Consider the following 17,548-nt stretch of genomic DNA (forward strand, 5'->3'; position numbering starts at 1 on the left):
TCAGCGGTCTCCTTTAAAAAGCAGCTGAAGACTCACCTGTTCAAGATGGCTTTTGTATGACCTTCTTCACCACTCTCTCTTTATTCTGCTCTCCCCACCTATTCCACCTTCCTCAGGATCCACTGATTTCCCTCTTTCCTGTTCACACTCTCTCTCTTTCTTAACATTTTTAAATCACAATTGCCTATTTTTGTTCATTTTAAATATATTTTTAAACATTTCTAAATGCTTTTTTATATTTTTACATTTTTTGCTTTTGTGATGCGCCTCTGATTTTTTTCTTGAGAGGCGCTATAGAAATTATACTTTCTTCTTCTTCTTTCTTCTTCACCCACCTTCGCTCATCTGGATTCTGCTCTCAAGCTCGGCCCTCACCTCAGGCCTGACCACCCTCCTCATCTTCCGCTAAATTCCCTAGCTCACCTCCACACCTTCAACCTCCCTCGGACCCTCACCTCGCGTTGACGGTACCCTTTCTAATAAATATTGTTTAACCCAATCCAATCTCCGTGTATGATTCTGAATGTCCGGGGTCAGGAAACTAACCAGAACATGACAATTCCGTTACGACACACTTCTTTTGTCACTTTTTAATTTCAGTAAATGTGTAAATATACTTACATTTTAGGCATTTATATAACTTTTAGGTCTTTCTGTCCTTTTCTAGTTGTGGGTTGTTTTTGATGCTACAGAAGACAACAAATATGCCACAGGAAAAAAAAATCTGACTTTGACCTATATTCTTACTTTTTTCCAGGAAAAAGTCATAACAAAAGAGTCACTGGGTGCAAAATGCTGCTGTTGCATAAGAGTGGCTCAACAGGTCATTATATTTTGCACGTGCTGCTGTCCAGAGCCCCAGGAAAACACTTTACTGAGCTGGATCAAGGCCACAAGGTCATGATTTAGAGTGTGGTGCCAAATTAATTCAGAAGGAGTTTAGACATGATAAACCTCTAGATCTGCTAAGAGGTAGCTGCTTTCTACTTATCTTTGAACTGAGAAGTTGCTTCTAGTCTAATTAAATGCAGAGCGTCCTTAGAGTATCCGCTCAATCAGAGGGGGTGGGCACGATGGGAGTGGGGCGTTTCCAGTCCGAGCTGCGCGTCGTTGACACATATTTCTGGCGCTCCCAGTCTTTGGGTGGATGTGTCTGAAAGTACACACAGAGATGGAAACATATAGTCGGACTGGGATAGAGCTGGATGACAGCAGCACTGCGTAAAAAGGACGCCTGACGATCTGGACTGCGCGCTGCGCGTTTGGCACCTGCGGAGAGGAAATAAAACATCTCTGTTACACGAGCTGAGCTCCAGTTTAGAGAAAACCAGAAATTAAAAGAATGAAAATACCAGCATTAGCCCACCGTCAGATAGATCGATATAAATATCTATTTAAAATTAAACAGTAGACGTTTTCCTCCAACCGTGCCAAATGCTGGAATGGCTCGTGGCTTTTTGTTTTGTGATCCTGGTGGTCCTTATTTGGCCAGGCACCAAGTATCTGTTTGGTACCGAGTACCAGGCGGATGCCACGCTCCAAAGACTCGGGATGTCACAGCCGGCACCCAGACACGAAACCGAGGATGCCCGCTCAGTCTGCGCGGAAGCCGGGGAGAAAACACGCGCCGTTGCGCTTGTGTGCAAACCGTCCGCTCTCGCCAAGTACCTCCAGAAACACTGCAGGACTTTCAGCAACTACTGTCCCTGCGTGGGCTGGACGTGGCGAGCCAGCGCCTGTCTCCAGACCGTGTACGAGGCGTGCTGGCCCTACGAAAGTCCGATCCAGTTCGTGCGGGACAACTTACAGCTGAGCGACGACGGGCTGGTGGCGCTGGACTGGGCAGTGGCATCCTACCATAGAAGACGCAGGACTTCAAGTCACTCCACCAGTCCGGTTCTGCTCATCATCCCAAACTCCTTTGGGAAGATCACTAGAAATGTCTTAAAGGTAATTTGTTACTTACTATAAAATACAGTTTTTCTCATGTGAAGGAGTTGGAGAGCAAAAAACACCCGAACTTAGACATGATCAGGCTTAAAGGTCCTACTTCTGTTTTAAAGCTAAATGAATCCCTTTGTCTTTATTTCACTAACAAATGTCAACATCTCATGTAGTATGCTAGAAACCAGAACACTGTGTTGCTCAAAAGCACAGTGGCTTCATGACAACTGTTTTCCTCGTGTACACATTAGCAGCATTTCTGCACTTTCAAATAATGTTGTGATCAAATGTGCACCAACAGAGGAGCAACTGATTTTCATATTAAGATAATTGAAAGGATCACCATCATTACTGCTGTTCACTAATCAGCAGAAGTGGTTCGATAATCCTAATTTGAGTTAGAGTAGCTTCTTGAGTTTAAGCCAATTGGAGGAAAAGTGAGTGGAAAAGATGCAGCAGCAGTTTTTCAACAGCTCCTTCAACAGACTGATGGAGGTAATTGAATGAGGAGCTAAAGCATCCCTTGGCTTGTGAAGCCTTGGACTGCATCGCCTCAACACATGAACCTGGTGCTGTTCACCTCTGCGTGCAAATTTGTCACCGGCTCACTTTCAGCTCCAAAATACGTCTCTATAACAACAAAACAAGATTTGCTTGTTCTATCTGTAAGTCACGGTGCAGAAATGAAGAATGTAGGAGATGGAAGTGAAACAAAGCTGAGGAAAATTATGGAGGCGAGAAATAGAAACGTCTCAGCCAGACAGATTTGTGCTCCCTCGTTTGTTGCACTTTCTGTTCTGAGCGATGCAGTCAGTCTGCCGTGCTGGAGGAGCCGGGAAGCGGAGGCACTAAAATTAAGATAGCTCCTATGGCTAGTGAGATTTACCATGTAGTCACAGTGTGAGCAAGCGTGCAAGAGAGTGAAAGAGATCCTATTGCATGCACACACACACACACACACACTTATTTGAGTCTGTGACCCAAAAGAAGCTGAGATTTTAATGTCTCCATGTGCTCCCTCTTGCCCTCCCTTTGGTGTGACCTGTTTCAGGAGTTTATTATTCTTAAATGACCCAGCTGTGCCTAAATTATTCATATTTGCACACTCAGAATTTCTGTTGCTCTTTTGCTTCACACTGTCTGGCTTGATTCATGTTCTCTGATGAACAAAACATGGTTGTGACATAAACACGAGAAACTTCATCATCTCATCCGTCATTCTCACAGTGTTGTAAAGAAAACACACCAGTATCACCAGACAGACACTTCCCCTTAGGTGTGAAATTGCATCTCCAGCTGAAAATCTTCTGTCGTTTTGCTACGTTGTTTGAATCTCTGCTGTGAGAATTTTTTACCAAATAACGTTCCACACGTGCTCCTAAACATCGTGAACATCCAGTGTGTGTGAAAACAGCTTTATGTTTTGCCTGGATTATGAAAAAAAACAGGTACATGCTGACAAGCTTGCTGTCAGGGTGGCACCGGCCCATCCTGGACCCCCTCTAGACCCGCCCCTGATTCTAACCTTAATCTACTTCAATGTTTTTTAGGAATTTTATTTTAAACATCAAAGTTGAAGCTAAAAGAAAGCATGCGCCCTCGTGTGGCTGGGTTTTTAAATTTCAAGTCCCGCCCTTGCCATGTAAACAAATGGGATCTAGCTAATCCTTAGTTAGCACAAGACCCCCAGCAATGGAAACAACTGTTCACCTGTAGGCTCGACGCACCAGAGCGGGACGACACCTGACCCCTTGCAGGAGGCGTGATGATGATGACATCTTTAGTTGATTTTACAGATGCTGACTTATGTCAGGTCTCATAACACATTAAGCTGTAACTAGTAATATGATGCTCAGAAATCCCCATGATTGTGCGCAGCTTGGTAGGCGGGACTATAAGCCTCACATCCTGGGTGTCTGGCTCCAGAAACAAAACAGCAGGATTTCACAGTTTCACTAGAATTAGTTGGAAATGCTCTGAGAAGTTATGACAAATGCCCAGTTTGCCCAGTTTATGTTAATGCTATTTATGCTCCTTGTTTAATTTTCCCCTACTTTGCAAAGTTTCGAAGCATATATTCCAGGAGAAACTTTTAGCAGGATTAATTCTTTCAGTGTTTGGATTGGATAAAAAGTAAACCTTTTTGTGTAGAGCAGCTCAGAAGTTAAAAGAACATTTGTGTTTGGTGTCATACCTGATCAGTCTAATGACTCAATGACAACCACACAACCTCCTCCTGGTTCAAGATTTCACAATCACAAACATCAAGCTCATGCTACCACATTGGATTCACAATATCCTCATAATTCTGTTTCCTCAGGCAAAACTGGAGAACATCAGTCTTCTAATAACCTCTGGCTCCAAAGAAAAGCAGCTTATTTCTTCCAGATATGTCAAACTATACATTTTCTTTTACCTTTTTCCATTCTTATCTTTAAAGGCATCACTGAGGTAACTGAGATGATGCAGTTGTGTAAAAACATGCAGGAACAAGCCTGTCCTCTCTGCTCACAGATGTTTTAAATATAATAAATATTTCTACAAGCAGAAACCCATTGCACCTTTTGTCATTAACTCCATTCCAATTTTCCTGACAGAGATTTATTGAGCATCATGGGTTCAGTAATTCTGAAGTAATCTGCTCAAAATATTTGCTTTTGTTGCTTAATTTTAGGTATTTTTACCGCCTAAAGACTTGATGCATGATGTTTTTTCAGCATGGTCATTTTTATGTGATGTTATTACTATCAACGCCTTGTTCTGTCTCAATCTAACTGCAGAGAGAGCTGCTTTGACTGATTAAATTTGCAGCAGGATTCCATTACAGCCTTACTCCTGTAATACTCCTGTAAAAGTGGAGGATATTTACTGTTAACAGCCAGGGTCAGAAAGAGTGATACTGTGTCTTGGCATAGATTTATAACAGAGATCAAATCTTGGAAAATGGTTGAAGACATTTGACGTTGACTGTTTTGTGTGAATTAAATGTTCATTTAAGTGAAGAGGTCATGTTTGTATATTAATTTGCTTTTGTTTAATCTTAGAAACCCTCATATGTTCCGACATAAATTCAGTTTACTATCTTGCAATCGTCCAAAACCGTGAGTCATACGATAAAAATCATATCACGTTTTTCTTTAAACCAAACGGTGTCCTAGTTTAACCTGCTGTGACTCAGCTTCTAAGTATTCAGTCAGAACTGAAGGAGATTTTTACCAAAGTGTGGGCTAGTCATGTCAGAGCCAGGAGTCTGGTCCTGTGTGGAGTCTGCTGAAGGAATTTGTCACCAAGCTGACATTTAATCAACTCAGTTGGAAAATCACTGAAGCTGCTGTTTGTTGTTTACTTCCTCTATAATGAAAACAAAACACTTGGAATAAATGACAGATAACTGACAATATACACTCACTGGCCACATTATTGGGTATACTTTGCTAGTACTGGGTTGGACCCCCTTTTGCCTTCAAAACTGCCTTAATACTTTGTGGCATTGATTCAACAAGGTACTGGAAACATTCCTCAGAGGTTTTGGTCCACATTGACATGATAGCATCACACAGTTGCTGCAGATTTGTCGGCTGCACATCGATGATGTGAATCTCCCGTTCCACCAAATCCCAAAGATGCTTTATTGGACTGAGATCTGGTGACTGTGGAGGCCATTTGAGTACAGTGAACTCATTATCATGTTCAAGAAACCAGTCTGAGATGAATGGAGCTTTATGGCATGGTGCATTATCCTGATGGAAGTATATCAGAAGATGGGTACACTGCAGTCATAAAGGGATGGACATGGTCAGCAACAATGATCAATTTGTACCAAGGGGCCCAAAATGTGCCAAGAATATGTCCCCACACCACTATACCACCAGCCTGAACCACAGGACGGATCCATGCTTTTATGTTGTTGACACCAAATCCTGACCCTACCATCTGAACATTGCAGCAGAAATCGAGACTCATCATACCAGGCAGCATTTTTCCAATCTTCTATTGTCCAAATATGGTGAGCCTGTGTGAATTGTAGCCTCAGTTTCCTGTTCTTAGCTGACAGGAGTGGCACCTGCTGTGGTCTTCTGCTGCTGTAGCCCATCTACCTCAAGGTTGGACGTGTTGTAGGTTCAGAGATGCTCTTCTGCATACCTTGGTTGTAAAGAGTGGTTAACTAAGTTACTGTTGCCTTTCCAGAGATGGGAATTGTGGCATCAGCAAGTCCACTCCATGATGTTATTTTGTTCTGCTCAGTAACTGAACAAGGTTCATTTAGTGTGTTGAGTGAGATCACCTGGTTTAGTTGCTGAAGAAAAACACAGCATGGAGATGACTTGTTGATGCCACTCGCCATCAGCTCTGACAAGTCTGGCCATTCCTCTGACCTCTAGCATCAACAAGACCCCACAGAACTGCCGCTCACTGGATGTTTTCCTTTTTCAGACTGTTCTCTGTAAACCCTAGAGATGGTTGTGTGTGAAAATCCCAGATCAGCAGTTTCTGAAATACTCAGACCAGCCCATCTGGCACCAACAACCATGCCATGTTAAAGGCCTCTAAATCACCTTTCTTCCCCTTTCTGAAGCTTGATTTGAGCTCCAGCAGATGGTCTCAACCAAATCAACATTCCTAAATGCACTGAGTTGCCAACATGGGATTGGCTGATTAGTAATTTGCGTTAACGAGCCGTTGGGCAGGTGTACCCAATAAAGTGGCCAGTGAGTCTATTACTTTCTGACAAAAACTGCGAAAATTTGATTAAATCTTGAACGTAAATCTAGAATGACGCGAATCTGTCAAATCTATTTTTCATTTAAGCCAACTCAGTCAACGAAAGTTCTGTCTGATTGTATCCTTGAGGTCAAGCAATGGCTAGCTGATAACTTCCTCCATCTCAATGACTCCAAAACTGACTTAATCGTTTTCAGTCCTTACAGTACTAAGGCTACTCATCAACCTGACCTCAACTATCTCTCGCCTAATGTATCCTCTGTAATCTCCAACCTTAGAGTAAAAATGGACCAGGCTCTGAAGATGGATGCCCAGGTCACTAACACAGTTAAATCATGTTTTTACCAACTAAGACGCATCTCGAAACTAAAGCACATCCTGAGTGTCCGTCTTCTGAAATCTGTGGTCCACACTTTCATCACTTCAAGGCTGGATTACTCTAACTCCTGCTTATATGGCATCAGTAAAGCAGCTCTTTCTAGACTTCAGCTGGTCCAGAATTCTGCAGCTAGGTTGCTGACTGGAGCTGACAGAAGACAACACATTTCACCAATTCTGAAATCTCTCCACTGGTTGCCCTTGCAGTTTAGGATAAATTTCAAAATTATGCTTCTGACTTACAAATCCTTGAACCGTCAAGCTCCTCCATATCTGTGTGAACTTGTCCATTACTACAACCCGCCGCATGCTCTCAGGTCTGAAGAAAAACTCCTCCTAGCTGTTCCGAATGCACGTTTAAAAAGCCGTGGAGAAAGGGCTTTCTCTGTCTGTGCACCGAAGCTGTGGAACACATTACCACTGCTAGTGAGGCAAGCACCAACAGCTAGCATTTTTAAATCACGCTTGAAAACTCACTACTTCAACCTAGCGTATACCACATAATTATGAACCTCAGTCACAACTGCATTGTTAAAAAATGGAATTCACAATATCAACTTCCGCATTATTCTGGTTCTTTTTTTAAAATGTTTTTCTTATTTTTTATTCTCCCTGTGTTTTATTGATTTCTACCTGTTAGTTCTGGGAATTTTGTTGTATTTCCTTTTTATCTTTTTTCTGTGTTCAACATGATTGTATGATTTTTTGCTGGTTTCATTAACTAACATTTTTAGTGTACAGCACCTTGTTTGGTTGTAATGCCTTATTGAATGCGCTTTATAAATAAAATTGGATTGGATTGGAAAAGTGCCAATGTGACCCATGTTGTTCTCCGAATGCATCTGTTGTTGAGTTGTTTTTGCACACCTTTCCTGCTGTGTTGGTGTCTGATGCTTCCTTGTGTGGCTGGATTATTCCCTCATCTGGCAAGATGAGAAAAACCCTTAACAGTCACATCACCTCACTTAATCCCAGCCCCTGGATTCCCCACGCAGCCTCAGCTTGCTCAGAACATTTAATACTGTAGCTCAACATCTTTGGGAATTACGTTCCACGCCGAAGTTATTTGTATTTATAAAGACCTCCTTTATAAAGGACCCATGTGATCCATTTGATTCAAAACATCGTGTTTTGAGGAAAGAGCTAACGAGTGAATCAGTGAGTGACGGTCAGGTGCTCTTAGTTCTCTGTTCTGCTTCAGGAAGATAAACACAAACCGTCTAATGTTCCTGCAGGCTTTTTCAGCTGGTAAATATTTTATGCTGAGATTCTTCATTTCAACGTGGGGAATTAATCTTCTTGTGTGTAGACTTTATCTTCCTGTAATGGGTAGTTTATGCAAAGATTTCAGCATAATGTCTAATTTGCATTATTTTTTCTCCTGGATTTCACTGGATGTGTCTTGGATGTGTTTTGGCCTGGGTTTTACAATGAGATTCTTAAAAATTAGAAATATCGTCAAACTTTTTGTATTGTGATATATCGTATCATCTCCCCTATATTGTGATTTGTATCATATCACCAGATTCTTGCTAATACACATTTATGCTACTTATTTTTTCATCTCATTATCTTATTAGATGTTCATTTATTGCATTTTGCTAGTTTGTTTTTGTTAGTTTTGGGTTTATTTATTAAAATTATACTTTACTTTGTTAATCTGCCTTCATTTTGCATTAGAGTCCATGTATTCACCTGCCCATGACATAGATTAGCTAACAGACATCCCTGGGTTTGAAAATAATTAGTAGGTTGTGTTTGTGTTTGCTGAAAAGTCTTGAATTCCAGCATCAACAACATCCAAATAAACCATAGTGCAAACAACACCTTCTTTAAATAGCACAAAAGTATGCAAGAGACTACAGTTCAATTAAAATATATATATATATATATATATATATCATACAATGAGCTGAACTATGGTCAATCAGTTCTCCGAAACAACGGTGTTGAGCTGGACCAGTTTCTATGTGTCCCAGGTGCAAAACAAGTAAATAAATAAAATGCTGAAATACACGTTTTTACTTTCACAAATCAGATAAAGGTTCCACAAATCGCAAACGTATGTTTTAAGGGGGAAAAAAAATTCAAAAGGACTCTGCCATTAATGGGAAATTAGCTAGTCCATGTTGTTTTAGTTTATAATAAGAGCAGATTAAAGATGCTCGGGGAGTGAAACATTGGTTAGAATTGCCACTAAACATACCAGTCATATTTTTGGGTTTATTTATGTGTGTTGTTTTATTTTTTATTTTTTTACTTAATTTTCTACTAATAAAAATCCTGTAGAAAAAAATATTGCAAGTTTGTCTTCTCCTAATTTAAAAGTAAAATGAACCAAAATTATGTTTTTTTCTAAATAGACAGCTAATCTCATTTAGTAGATTTTTAGGGATAAGGGGAAAAAAAGGGATCACTCTCTCTCTCTGAAAAAAATCAGATACAGTGTTGGAGTTCTGACATTTTTTCTCAGAATTGTTTAAAAATAAGTCATCAAGGATTAAAATAAATTATAACTGTTATTGGGTCAACATCTTATGTTACTGTGAGACTGGGAAAAATGACAAAGTTCACACAGACTGTCAGAGTCGCCCTGGAAAGCTTTCAGTCTTTATTGAAACAGTTTTCTCAACGGTCTTCATCTGTCATACCTCCTCTCTCTCTCTCTCTCGCTCTCTCTCTCTCGCTCTCTCTCTCTCTCTCTCTCTCTCTCTCTCTCTCTCTCTTTCTCGTTCTTGTGTCCTTTTTTGTAGTGGTTCATGCTCAGCGCGCTCCATATCTGAGTAAAGTCCCGCCTCCTTGCTGGATTGACAGCCATTGCTTTCTCCTCACAAACAGTTTATGTAAGATTAAACATGAAACAGAAAACTGTCAGCAACGCAGGACAGTGTTTCAGGGTGCCGGTAATTCGGTCTCCCTTAATTATCGGCATATTTGCCACACAGGAAGGTGGCACGCAGAGGCTCAGAGCCCGACTCTGAGAAAGGTGTGTTGGATCAAACCACTTATGAGACAGGGGAGGTTTGATGCCTTTTTGTTGTTAAAATATAACATTTCAACAAAGCGCTGTATGCTTTTTTATCTTTTACAAGAGTCTTTAAAAAAAACACATAGTGAAAATAAACATTTTAGATTCTCAAATTTTAGGGGTGCTGGGAGTTGATTCAAAAATGGGCTAAAAACACCCGTGAGGTTCCTTTAAAAGAGCTCAGGGTGTGCTAGAGAGGGAGTAGATTAAGGAGGAACAGTAGAGGCTCCAATACAGAAACTTGTGGGACACCATGGGCGAGAGAGGTACATGGGTGAATAAACGGAGTAGGGTTTACAATTTTAAATGAAGCAAATACAACATCAAAAGAATGTGATGTATTGAAAAGTGGTTCTGTTTGTGTGCAACATTTAAATGAGAAAAAAATACTATATGCTGAAAGTGCTACCAAGGTGTAAATCTTATTTGGATTTTTAGAAGATGAAAAATCACTACTTATTCACTAAAACATGTATTCTCTCATTAACATTACTCCCCTCCAAAAGCTCCACTCCAAATTTTCTCATAATGTCACATTTGCATTTCTGAATAAAACAGGTTAGTTAAAATAATACTAATATGTCCAAAAATCTGTTTTAGCAGCTGAGAATAGGGGCAGACTTCCCGTGAGAGATCGAAGATCCAAGTTATTCATGTGGTTCTGCTCACAGTCTCGCTGGTTTGCTTCATGGTAATCATCTTAGCTGAGACTGTACTCATCAAGGTCATTACTGAGTGGGAATAATGCCACAAGTACTGAGACGTTCTCCAAATAAAAGGCCTCATTACGTCATCCTGAGTCATAACACCTTGTAGGATGTGTCTAAATAAACCTTTTATGAGTGTTCTTGAACTATAATCAATTAAGGATATTTAAAGCCAAGAAATTGGTTGAAAGATCAATAACATTATGCAAATAAGGAGTGCAGTGGATAATTTGAAGGGGTCACATGATCAAGTGAAATAAAGAATTCTGATAGAAGAAGATTTAATAAAGTTATTTATTTATGTGCCTCTCTCTCTTCTACAGTTATGTGAAACAGCACTGTCCCATGGCTACCTTCCTGTAGTCTTCAACCGCCGCAGCCACAACGGCACTCCGCTCTCCACCCTCAAGCTGCAGCAGTTCGGTGACCCATCTGACCTGCGTGAGGCCGTGCGCTACATCCGCTACCGCCAGCCAGCAGGGAGACTGTATGCGGTAAGCGAGAGCTCTGGGTCGGGTCTTCTCCTGTCCTACCTGGGCGAGTGCGGATCATCAAGTTACATGACGGCAGCTGTATGTCTGTCGCCTGTGTTCCGCTGCCAGAGCTGGTTTGAGTCTGGACTGTGTCAACCTCTGCAGTGGGTGCTGGCTCTGTACCAGAAGATAAGTCTAAGCAGGTAAGTAGAGACCCCTGGGCCATGGGAGGATGGGGAAAATGGTGGTAATAACTTGCTGGATTTTATTTGGTGATAATTAATTCGTCTCTGTCAACCATATTGATGGTTTTAGGTGAAAACCTCAGTTTATCTGTGTTTACTGAAATGCCAACTATGATTCTATGTTCAAAGTAATTTGAATCTTCCATCTTCGCCATTGCTCAGTTTAAAGTTTACAAAGTAATCTTTACCACATCTAGATGTCCACTGAGTTGCTTTTATATAAAAAGCTATTGTGTTAGGAAGCATTTGAATGGGTGTACCTAATGAAGTGGCCAGTGTGTGTGTGTGTTTCAGTACTCACACATTTTAACATAATCAGGTTACCAGCGAGGAAAACTGTGGCTTACAAGACCAACGGATGCAAGCACCAATATACAGTTCATTGAAAAAGCACAGGCTACTGAAGAAGCAATTAGGTTACCATAGCAACAAATGGTCAACTTGTTGTCAGTTTAGTGATTTTTGAGGGACATCGTGACCTGAGTTAGGTTTTTCAGATCAGAGCCACTGGGAAATCTGAGACCTGTACAGCTCTTTAAAATTGATTTACTATTTTTCACTTGTTTTTCATTGTCTTTGTGTGTGTGTGTGTGTGTGTGTGTGTGTGTGTGTGTGTGTGTGTGTGTGTGTGTGTGTGTGTGTGTGTGTGTGTGTGTGTGTGTGTGTGTGTGTGTGTGTGTGCGCGCGTGTGTGTGTGTGTGTGTGTGTGTGTGTGTGTGTGTGTGTGTGTGTGTGTGTGTGTGTGTGTGTGTGTGTGTGTGTGTGTGTGTGTGTGTGTGTGTGTGTGTGTGTGTGTGTACTGTAGGTACAGGACAGCACTGGGGGAGATCATGCAAACAGATGCTGTGTTTTCTAGCTGTTCCTTGCGTGGTGTAGAAGAAGCTCTGTTCTGTCAGTCCAGACCTGCTGGTTCTATCACAGCAGCGCCGTCAGGGACTTCTGTTGTCTGGGATGCTTACTGGGAACGAAATGAACCCTTGAGAGATGTGGATGAAGTGGCCATTCCTGTCCTGAGCCTGTGCGCTAAGGACGACCCAGTCAGAGGAGATGCCCAGTCCACTATACCCCTGGAGCTGTTCGAGACTAACCCACACTTTTTCCTCCTTCTAACTGACCGTGGAGGTCATTGTGGCTTTGCCACCCAGTCAGAGAGGAGAGCTTTCTCTGCGGTTCCATCAAACAGCACATTAGAGGGCAGCAACATTAACTGGAGCCACAAAGTGGTTCTGGAGTTCTTCAGGGCCAACACAGACTTTTTTAATGCTGAAGAGAGAGCAAAGCAGCTCGCTGCGCGGAGGAGGGGGCTCGGAGGAGGTGCTGGAGGGAGGGCTTTCCGTAATCGGAGTGTGAGCACATGTAAACGCGTGCCAACTTGTTCCCATAACATTCATGCCATTTATAATTGGCAGAGGTCCTACACACGCTGAGAGTTGATTAATGGATGTTTTTTTAAAGCATTCCATCCTCAGCAAACGCCTGGCTCTTTATAACCCTGTGTTGTGTTTTTATCACTGTTTAGTAGCAGGTAGGATTGTGGTTTTATGCCTGAAGCATCACAACTGCCTGAATATTAAATAAACAGAGTAGCATCATTGTTTCGGTTTCCATGTTACACACATGCATGCATTGTTCAAACACTTTCAGGAGTCAGGAGCTCCGCAGGGCACCATTCTCGGCCCATGTCACTGTGTGTAATTGACAAGGACTTAAAAATCTAACTCAGCTGGAATATTGCAACCAGAATATGAAAAGTGCTAAGCTAAGGGAGAAATTATGTTTTCATGTTCAAATTCTGATTTTGAGAAATCTGTGCAGCTTTTTAGTTTCTCACAAAAAAAGTGTTATTTTTTTTCCTTTAGTTTGTTTCTTACATTTGACAATGTTTTACTTTTTCATGCTTCTTTACTGTGATGAGGTCAATTTTGATTTGCTTTTTTGCATTAATCATTCAATCAAAAGCATTTTTGGATAAAGCAAGACAAATTTAGCTTAATATTTTTGTTTATTTACTCATAAAATTGTATATTGTATCCCCTGGGAAATGTAATGTTAAATAATTTATTTCACTCCCTGTGAATTAGAAAAGTAAATTGTGAAACCAAAAAGTTCAGGAAATACTGAAAGAGCTTAATGGTTTATCAGTGAATAAGATTCTCAGCTGTACTGTCATTTATTGTAATAAAAAGTTTCAATTCTGACCAAAAAACTGTCAAATGATGAATGGTTGTATTTTTACAACCAATGTTTGGAAAATTATTTAATAAATCATTTTTAATATTTCTATTTGAAACACTGGAAGAGTCAGTGCTAAAGACACAAAGTCCAGATGGACAATCACTGTACACACAAACTCAAACTGACAAGAGTTGTTATGAAGGAAGGGTGGGCAATGCATCTAATCATAAAGCTACCCATTCACATGAAAATATCAACAAGGAGCACATTAGAAAAAGTTACAAAGGATAATGATTCAAAAACTTGATATTTATTGTTTCTTTTTCATATATTCTTATTCAAGTAGCTGTGAAAAAGCACAACTGCTCAGTGTTATTGCTATGCTTTGTTACTAATTTCATTTTTTGTGGATCTTCGTCATACACAGAGTAAACAAAGCTTATTTTTATCTTTGCTGACATGTTTCGGGCGGTGCTCTGACGGCAGTGGACGGCAAAACATGTCAGCAAAGGTATAAGCAAGCTTTGTTTACTCTGTATATGATGAACCACAAAAAAGGAAATCGGATGGAAAACACAGAACGAACGTAACAAAGATGTTACAAAATTTGCGTATTTGGGGATAACATCTCATGATGTTTCAAGCTTCCAGAAGCTGTGATTTCTGTTTTATTTAGCTGAGTGAGGAAAACCAGAAAACCAGAAAAACAGCCGTCACTGTGGCTGAGATCAGTGGTTGTGTCAGACCTCGTCTCGGTCAGGGGCTCCTTATTATAGCACAGACCCCACAGCCATTCCGTGCTGTGTGTGTGTGTGTGTGTGTGTGTGTGTGTGTGTGTGTGTGTGTGTGTGTGTGTGTGTGTGTGTGTGTGTGTGTGTGTGTGTGTGTGTGTGTGTGTGTGTGTTATTCACTGCAGTGTTTATCCATCCACTGAGCCTTATCCACTCAGACAGCTGGAACATGGCTATGTACACACACACACATACACACACACACACACACACATACACACACACACACAACATCCTTTTTTTTATTCACACAAAAGTTTTGACCTCATCCAGAATAACTCTGCTTTGAAAGGTTTTTTTTTTTTTTTTTTTTTGGAAAATCTGGGTCTACAGACGACCTTCCCTGCCGTTAATATTGAAGAAACTCCATCCATGCTGGAGAGAAAAGTTTTGACTGATTGTTTAAAAAAGAGAATTGGTGTTTCCTTAAATGAGAACAAAGGCTGGCGTGATGATAACATCCTGTTAAAGGATGCGTCTGACTTGTGTTTTCATCATTGTTGCAAAACTATAAAAAAATAAAAAAAAACTGCTGTGTGTGTGTATGCATGAAACAATTATATTGTAACATTTTAATTTTAATGTGTCTCAGATATCATCATCAGGAACATTTATGTTCATGTTTAATATGAATAAAAGAGTCAACTTCCCGTCCTAAGAGCAAACTAACAAGGGTACAATAGTTTATTCTTACTGACAGTTCGGCTCAGAATTGATTGCTGAGATCAGACACATTTTCCCCTCGATAAATGATTGTTTCCATCGGCCACAAAATGAAACCCTTGAGGTTGATTTGCCCTTTCTCCTGCTTATTCAATCCAGACCTGATTGTCCTCATTGATCAGAGACTGATTTAATTAGAATGACTGATACTTAATTAAGAAAGATCCATAGATCTAATAGGGTAGGAAAAGATCAAATTTTCTAATGCAGATATTCTGTTTGTATTCTCATTAAGAACATTCTGTGTCTTGAAAGTAAGTGAAACATCTATACATACACTTTTGCACCATCTCTTGGTGCAGTAGTCCTGGGAAAACAGGCTTTTCAGATCTTAAGCATCTTTGAGAGAAGTTCATTAAGCCTGAAAGCTGCAAGAGTCATCTACAACATATGCTGAAACTAAGTCATGTCTCACAAAATGTAATAAAAAGACATGGGAACAAGAATCAGTTTAACCCTTCATTACAGAAGAGGGGTAGCATGGTAGGATGCACAGATGGTCAGCTAAACAGGAAAAAGGCAGATCCAGGCAGCAAGGGTCAAAGGTAAAGAAGCAAAGGAATCTGAAACAGGTGACTGAAGCTGAAATCCAGAAACATAACTAGGTCAAACACAACAGGGATACGACTGAAAGAAAGGTGGATGCTAGCAGAAGCAAAACAAAGCTGAAACTGACTCTGGAGAACTGAACCAAAGGGGCTTCGATACACCGACCAGGGAAGAAGGCAGTGCTAGGGGTTTAACTCGAAACAGCTGGGCTGAACATTACAGAGACAAGAAGATGCTCAGCTCTTTTATTTAGTGAACGTTCTTGCTTTAGTCGTTGAAGACAATTTTTTTTCACCCAAATGTATGCACAAGTTAACGTATGGCTTTAATTTTTATTTTATGAGCGTTAAACATTCATTTAGAAGGACAAACTAATATTGTTAAGAGGTCATTTGTATGTATATATGTATGTATGTTTGTGCACCTTTTTTTTCACTGACAGGTGGAGTCTAAACTGGCTATTTTGTGCTCAGGTGCAGGACTGTCACCATTACATACAGTAACATTTTGGGACTTTGCTGGTTGCCTAGCAACATCCTCAAAGTTACTGCTTTCCTGCCAAAATATAACCTCACACACGACTTGATGCACGTGAAGTATTGATATTACAGTTTTGCTTTGCAGAGATGATGGTGGTGGTGCATTCAATAGCATTACGTTTCAGGACTCAGACATAGAGCGATTTCCCCATAACAGAATTATCTTTTATGATACTTCTTAGATGTTATTATGCTTATGCATTTTGCATGGTAACACATTGGGATCCCACAGGAGGAGTTCTAGAGTGCTGCTGGGGTAAGGGGGGGTCTGAGCTTCCCTCCTGGACTGGTTACCTGGGTAGTTTGACCTTTGATGGGTGCGTTTTTAAAAGTGTATTTAGAAAAACAAATTTTTCTTGCCTAAAGCTCAATTTGTAGAAGAGTTTAACAACAAGTTTATTTATATAAAAAAATATATATATACATATATATATGTATATATATATATATATATATATATATATATATATATATATATATATATATATATATATATATATATATATATATATATATATATATATTCAGGGCAGCGTCATCAGAATACGACAAAAACTCAAGCAACCAAACAAAAGTCTCTGAGTTCATAAAATAAGCATTAAAAGGAAGGTGAAGCAAAGTGAATTAAATATCAGAAACTGAATAAAGCAATTGTATTGTCCAGAAATGGTCAGTTTTCATGTTCAGTTTGACCCCTTCAGCATCTGATCGACATGGAGACAGGAGTCTGCATGTGTTGCCTTTAATATACCAGGTCCTGCTATTCCATCAGCTGGGTCCTCTCTACAGCTCGGAACACATGATAAAGTATCAACAATAGCGTTCCCTTCTCAAGGCCATTCTATGCCAAGCCTGCCTGGTTATCTAGGCCGGACTGGACTGTTATAAAAGTGGCTGTTTTCAGCTTATGTGAGTTAATCATTCATATAATAATATTAATAATGTTTTGATTAATGTGTGCTTAAATCAATAAGGTTGAGTGATCTGTGCTTGAGTTACTGAAAGAAATTAAATGAAGTATTACACTGATTTATGTATATATGGTAATCGGTAATCTGTGATATACCTGCACCAGACACAAGGACAAATTAAAGTTAAGTTAAGCTCATGACATAGATATTTCTTTACCCCAGATCAGAGCATCCGGTATCTCAAGAAGGCGTGTTTTCTGAGGTGGTCTTGGTAATATCCCTTAACATGGCACGCTCCAATTGGCCAAGTAAATCATAATATGATAATATTAAAACAGACTCACTTACTGTGATTCAGCAGTC

The 17,548-nt window shown here is 40.1% G+C and overlaps 1 protein-coding gene across 1 annotated transcript; it reads left to right on the forward strand.

Annotated features, from left to right (window-relative positions):
* The first annotated feature begins 638 nt into the window (after window positions 1-638).
* On the forward strand, window positions 639-14,523 carry abhd15a (abhydrolase domain containing 15a). Its single transcript, XM_015951643.3, has 3 exons — window positions 639-1,950; window positions 11,103-11,455; window positions 12,303-14,523. The coding sequence occupies exons 1-3, from the start codon at window positions 1,435-1,437 to the stop codon at window positions 12,922-12,924; spliced, it is 1,491 nt and encodes a 496-aa protein (XP_015807129.1). The 5' UTR covers window positions 639-1,434; the 3' UTR covers window positions 12,925-14,523.
* The last annotated feature ends 3,025 nt before the right edge of the window (window positions 14,524-17,548 follow it).

This window comes from Nothobranchius furzeri, chromosome 13 (assembly GCF_043380555.1).
Source record: "Nothobranchius furzeri strain GRZ-AD chromosome 13, NfurGRZ-RIMD1, whole genome shotgun sequence".
In the NCBI taxonomy this organism is placed as follows: domain Eukaryota; kingdom Metazoa; phylum Chordata; class Actinopteri; order Cyprinodontiformes; family Nothobranchiidae; genus Nothobranchius; species Nothobranchius furzeri.